General features: G+C 38.4%; 1 protein-coding gene across 1 annotated transcript; it reads right to left on the bottom strand.

Moving 5' to 3' along the window:
* Positions 1-1,779: 1,779 nt before the first annotated feature.
* LOC141629862 (uncharacterized) lies at positions 1,780-5,082 on the bottom strand. Its single transcript, XM_074442791.1, has 4 exons — positions 4,768-5,082; positions 3,650-4,639; positions 2,016-3,284; positions 1,780-1,977 (listed from the first exon to the last, which is right to left on the bottom strand). The coding sequence occupies exons 1-4, from the start codon at positions 5,080-5,082 to the stop codon at positions 1,780-1,782; spliced, it is 2,772 nt and encodes a 923-aa protein (XP_074298892.1).
* Between the last annotated feature and the right edge of the window lie 1,032 nt (positions 5,083-6,114).

The raw sequence follows: 6,114 nt of genomic DNA on the forward strand, positions 1-6,114 counted from the left end.
AATTAAGGATAGTATTGGGAAGAATGTTGAGGTAATGTTGTTGATGGATTTGATGTTCGTTCTTTGGGATGTTAACCACAGATAGGAAAGAAATCGTGATGTTTAGAGATGAGTGTAAGAGGTTTGATGCCCGGACAGTGGTAGTGTTATGGTTTGTGACTAGTGATTAAGGGTGATGGTACATTAGAAAGGTAGCAATTCTAATGAGGTTGATTTTGTAGAGACCGGATTGATATGTATGGTTGTAAGGAAGTGTAAGATGTGGTTAGATGAGGTGGGTGCTAATAGTTGAATAGTAATGGTATGGTTATACTTGGCATGAGGTGATGGTGATGCGAATGAGGGAATATGTTATGTGGGGCATATGAGTTAAGCTCGGGCAACAGGTAACCTTTATCGAGTGGTAACTTACGTGATCAGGACTGACCAGTTTGATGTGATTACGGGTCTATGATTTGTATAAATGTTTGTGTGAGGTTCTGACCTCACTGGAAGGGGTATGGTGTGATAGTTATAAAGCTGTAATCTGAATGTTCTGAAATATATGTTGGACACGGTAATTTAATTGAATGATGTTAAAAAAGGTAATAATTTGATTGATCTGGCATGATTGGTTATACTTGTATGTATTCATGATATATGTTATTCCGTGATGTGGTAAGGGGATGATATTCATGAGGTTATTATCTGTTTAATTCATATAATATGTTGCTTTGTGATTTAGTAAAGTGGATTTGAGTAAGTTTTTCTTGTCCGAGAAGTTATGTTGAGTCAGTGCTTAAGGGATTGTGTAAGTTGTGATGACTATCGATGTGGTTGTGGTGCCTCGGGTGGTGATCCGGGCACGGTATTTAGTGTTGTGATGCCGGTATTTTCGCACTGCGGTGTGGCTGTTGGTGGCGGTGTTGCGATGCCGTCACCAGGTGTGGTGGAGTAGGCGGGATGATTATGATTTGAGTTTCGAAAGTACATACCAGTTACACATGTGGGAAATAATCTGTATACTTCCCTTAATCTAGAAGGATTATAACGAATTTAACAATGATGATTAAAGGTCATAAACAAAATACATAAACAAAGTATAAGGATTTAGAATTAACCTTCGGTTCTAGCAAAATTGGCCTAAGAACAATATCAAAATTGATATTCGCCTATTAGTTGCACCCAAGACGATCTGAGATATGCCCTTTGATTATGCTAGAAATCGATCTAAAATTTTCTGTAAAATTTAGTTGTTTTTGTGTTTTGTGATGAGAGAGAGGAGGCAAGGTCAAGAAAAAGCATTAGGGTAGAAATAATTCTCTCCCTTTCTTTTTATACTGAACGAATTATCAAGTTAATTAGGAAAGAATAATACTTTCCTAATTTTCGGCCATCAGACCGAAATAAGGACTATCAGCTCCTTATTTTTGGTCTTTCCAAAAATATATAATATGTGTTGAATTGTCATCTAGTGAAGATCGAACCCATGACCTCTTGGTTTGTGTACTCTCACTATTACCACTATGACACATTCATCTTGTTGATATTAAATACAACTGATTATATTTAATTACGAATTAACATATTAATTCGTCCAAGCTAACATTATATATATATTTAATTAAATATAACTTATTATATTTAATTTACGAATTGACAGTTTTTTTTGGTAGAAGGTAAGTTCTTCTCATTAAGCACAAAAACAACTATTACAAACTAAGGACAATAATAATTAAGAGTAGCTCCTATACTATAGAAGCCATCCAGTTTGCATCTACACTTGTTATAATCTTACATCTAATCATTCTTAATTTGAGACATTGTTGAATCTGGTAAATCACAATGCTCGGTCTCAAGAGGATCCCTTCTAATCTTGCTTGATTTCTTTGATGCCACACTGTATAATAGACTGCCATGACAGCAGCCAGACAGACATTCCTCTTCAGCAGGCTCCAATTTCTTCTTCCCACCCAAATTATCCCATTCACAGAAGGTCTAGGAATACAGAGCCAATCACAGATCCCTGCCAGTACCATTGATGCATACTGACAGTCTTGAAAAACATGCTCAACTGTCTCTTGCCCAACATTACACAGGCAACATATATCGTCCAGACAAATGCCATGCTTGAACAGTCTAGCTTTGACATTCAGAGCATTCCTAAGGATTAACCATGCCAAAAAATTATGTTTAGGCAAAGCCCAACTCTTCCAAATCAGTTTTGCCCATCCAACTTTCTGTTCCTTATGTCGAATCCAATCATATCCTGAGCACACAGTATACCCCTTCTTATCAAAGAAGCCAAATACCAAAAGATAACCAGACTGAAAATCATCTCTACCTCTGCAGATAGTCTTCCAGTTCCAGCTCATATGAGTCTTAGGAACATGACTATCCCAACTGCTACCTCTGATATATACCTGATGCACCCATTTGACCCACAAACTATCAGGCTTGCTATATATCCACCATACTAGTTTCCCAATGGTAGCCCTATTCCAGTCAAGGCTATATCTAAGTCCAAGTCCCCCCTCACTCTGAGGAGTACACACCTTTTCCCAATTAACCATAGGTGTTCTAAGATAGACACTAGTGCCATCCCATAGATAATTCCTACAGATACTATCTATCTTCTTCATCACACCTTTAGGTATCAGAAAAATATTTGCCCAATATGTAAAGAGTGAAATGAGAACAGATTTAACCAAAACAAGCCTCCCTGCATAGGAGAGCTTCCTAGCTCCAAAACATCTGATTCTCTCAACTATTTTTTCAATCAGGACCTGGTATTCCTTTTTACCTAGTCTACCAGCAGTGATGGGTATACCCAGGTATTTAAAAGGAAGCTGTCCTTCAACACAGCCTGAAAGCCCAATAATATAGTCTCTAACCTTTCTCTGAACTCTAGAAAAATAGATATAAGACTTGTGATTATTCATTTGTAGTCCTGAAGCTGCAGAAAAGGTGGCAAAGGATCTCAACAAAACCATAACAGACTGTGTATCACCTTTGGAAAAGAGTAACAAATCATCTGCAAACATAAGGTGTTGCAGTTTAAGTCTACTGCAAATAGAATGAAATTTGAAAGGTAGCACCTCAGTAGCAAAGTTCAGGACCCTAGACAGATACTCCATTGCAATTGTAAATAACAAGGGAGAGAGAGGGTCTCCTTGTCTCAAACCTTGTTTCCCATGAAAAAAACCAAAAGCTTCACCATTAAGCACTAGTGAATAGGAAGCAGTGGTCACACATTCCTGAATCATTGTGATAAAATGAGGAGGAAAGTTCAAAGCTCTCAGCATCTGGAAGAGGAAGGACCAATTGACTGAGTCATAAGCTTTTTTAAGGTCAACTTTAATAAGACATCTAGGGGAGACAAATGACATATTATACAATCTGATGATATCCTGGCAAACAAGGATATTTTCAATAATATTTCTACCCTAGATAAAACCTCCTTGATTAGGACTGATAATATGAGGGAGGATCTTGGCAAGCCTAGCACAAAGGAGCTTAGAAATAACCTTATACAGGACATTACAACAAGCAATGGGCCTGAATTGGGTCACATCCTCAGGTAAAGGCACTTTTGGGATCAGAGTAACCAAAGTATGGTTGATTTGTTTTAGAAGTCTTCCATGAGTAAAAAAATCAGAAATAGCCTTACAGATATCACCCCAATGATCTCCCAAGAGTCCTTAAAGAATGCACTTGAGTAACCATCAGGGCCAAGAGCTTTATGATTAGGGATAGAAAACAAAGCATCCTTGATCTCTTCATTAGTCACTGGACTCAACAATATCTGCCAGTGCTCATCAGAACAAATAGGGCCCTTCTTAACCACAAATTTGCTTTTAATCGGCTTCAGTGTCGCAGACTCACCCAACAATTGTTGATAAAAAGTTAGGAAAGCCTGCTGAATATCATCAGGTTCAGTACAGCAATGCCCCTCAACATCAGTAATTTGAAGGACCTTATTTCTAGCATGTCTGCTCTTCATATAACTATGAAACATTTTAGTATTAGAATCACCATCAGTAAGCCAAACTGCTTTAGATTTTTGAACCAGGAAGCTATTACAAGCAGTTTGCAACTCTTGATACTCCTTCAAAGCTACTAACTCAGTAGTAATCAAGTCAGAGTTAGTAGGATCACTTCTCAGCTGGGTCTGAATATACTCAAGATACTTCAAAGCCCTCATACAATTGTTCTCAACATCACCAAATAAATCTCTATTCAGAGCTTTTAAGGGATTCTTGAGCATCCTAAGCTTCTGAACTATCTGAAACATAGGAGTACCATAGATACAATGCTCCCAAATCTTCTGGACAGTTGGGATAAAAAGAGCCACACCACTCCACATATTAAAATATTTAAAGGAGCTTTTCCTCTGGCATGTTGAAGACTGCCTCTGGATAATGCAAGGGGTGTGATCAAAATACCCCTCCACATGAAAATGAGCATAGTAATCAGCTCTATCATTAACCCATTCATGATTCACTAATGCCCTATCCAACCTGCTGTACACTCTAATAGCTGCTTCCTGCTTATTATTCCAAGTGAAATAGGAACCAGTAGCAGCAATGTCCACTAGGTTACAACAGTCCACACAATCCTGAAAATCAGCAATTTCCTCCTTAGTTGACTGCCCCCCAACCTTTCACAAGGACTGAGAACTGTATTAAAATCCCCCATAACAATCCAAGGGCCATTAATAAGACTCTTAAAATGATTAAGTCTATTCCATAAATCTTTCCTATCCTGCAAATCATTGAAGGCATATACCATGGTAAGATAAAATGAACCACCAGAATTTAACTCCCCCATCTTCACATGAATAAACTGGGCATTATATTCCATAAACTGGATTTGATACAAATGAGGCTTCCATAAGAGCCACACCCTTCCCCCTTTATGCCACTGGGAATTAGTTGAAACACACCACCCAGCACAAAGACTGTCTCTGACCCTATTTAGAGACGAAAGCTTAACCTTCGTCTCAAGGAGGCCAAATAGTCCAATATCATGATGCTGCAAAAACCACTTAACATACTTTTGCTTGCTTGGACTATTTAACCCTTTGACATTCCAAAAGCCCATCATTGTGACCCACCCCTCTCAGGGGGTAAAATCACAGACCTCGTCCTAATTCCCACCCTAGGGGTAGCATTGTTTAAAGCTTCCATAAAAGAATATTGACCAAAGAAAGTAGAGTTAGACCCATGATCAATCAATTCTTGTCTGCTGAGCCTGATAATGGGTCTAGCAGGAGTATTAGGCCTATGAGTCACAGTACCCATCCCTTGCACAACAGGTGTCTTAGATCTGTTCAAAGGAGTATGCTACGAATTGACAGTTAATTCGTCTCAACTAATATTATTTAATTTTCATTAAATAATTATCTCATCAACACATCGACTAACTTTTTAGTCATTTTGGGAATCAATGTGATTATATTTCTATAACCACATTTCTCAAACACATCCTATAGGTGCGACCTTTAGGGACCAATTGATCACCGCCATCTGTATGATAATAACGTCAAACTTTCTAGCAAGCCAACTGTTATTAGGTAAACGTTAATCAACCGATTAAATATACGAAGTATACCCTTGTGAACCTGTAAGAGATTTACAAATGTTATCACACTAATTTGTGGAGGACACAAGCTCTAACAAACTCCCACTTGTCCTCACAAGTGTATGTGCGATAACCGATTCTCATATCCTATAAAATTTCTCCCACTCAATGTAAAACAATTTGGAAATCCGAATTCACAAAGGTCGTATTTTACAAGCGATCAATATCAAGAGTGGTTTCCCCGACTAGAGAGTAACTTAACTGATAAACGAATCAGCATTCGAGCATGGCCATGCATTTCAGCTACAACTCCTCGAGTGGCCCTGAGAAATAACTATACCTGATAAGGGTTGGATATTTTCCTCAACTCGAATCCCGCTGAGATGTAAGCACGTATGAAATGACCCAGAAAAAATCTACTTAGCCCCGATTCACGGTAGAGACCGTGAGAAAGAAACCAAAGTCACCCAAAAGCGCCTTAATCTCAAGAGACAGTTGATAGTCCAAAGAATTGACTCTAGGAACACAATGGATGTCTTATCCACGACCTGG

The sequence above is a fragment of the Silene latifolia genome, chromosome Y (genome assembly GCF_048544455.1).
Source record: "Silene latifolia isolate original U9 population chromosome Y, ASM4854445v1, whole genome shotgun sequence".
Classification (NCBI taxonomy): domain Eukaryota; kingdom Viridiplantae; phylum Streptophyta; class Magnoliopsida; order Caryophyllales; family Caryophyllaceae; genus Silene; species Silene latifolia.

Coding starts and splice junctions, on each gene's coding strand:
- LOC141629862 (XM_074442791.1), bottom strand. CDS start 5,082: ATGGGCTTTTGGAATGTCAAAGGGTTAAATAGTCCAAGCAAGCAAAAG. Junction 4,640..4,767: donor GTTCATTTTATCTTACCATG/GTATATGCCTTC, acceptor TCCTTGTGAAAG/GTTGGGGGGCAGTCAACTAA. Junction 3,285..3,649: donor AGATCATTGGGGTGATATCT/GTAAGGCTATTT, acceptor TTCCTCTTCCAG/ATGCTGAGAGCTTTGAACTT.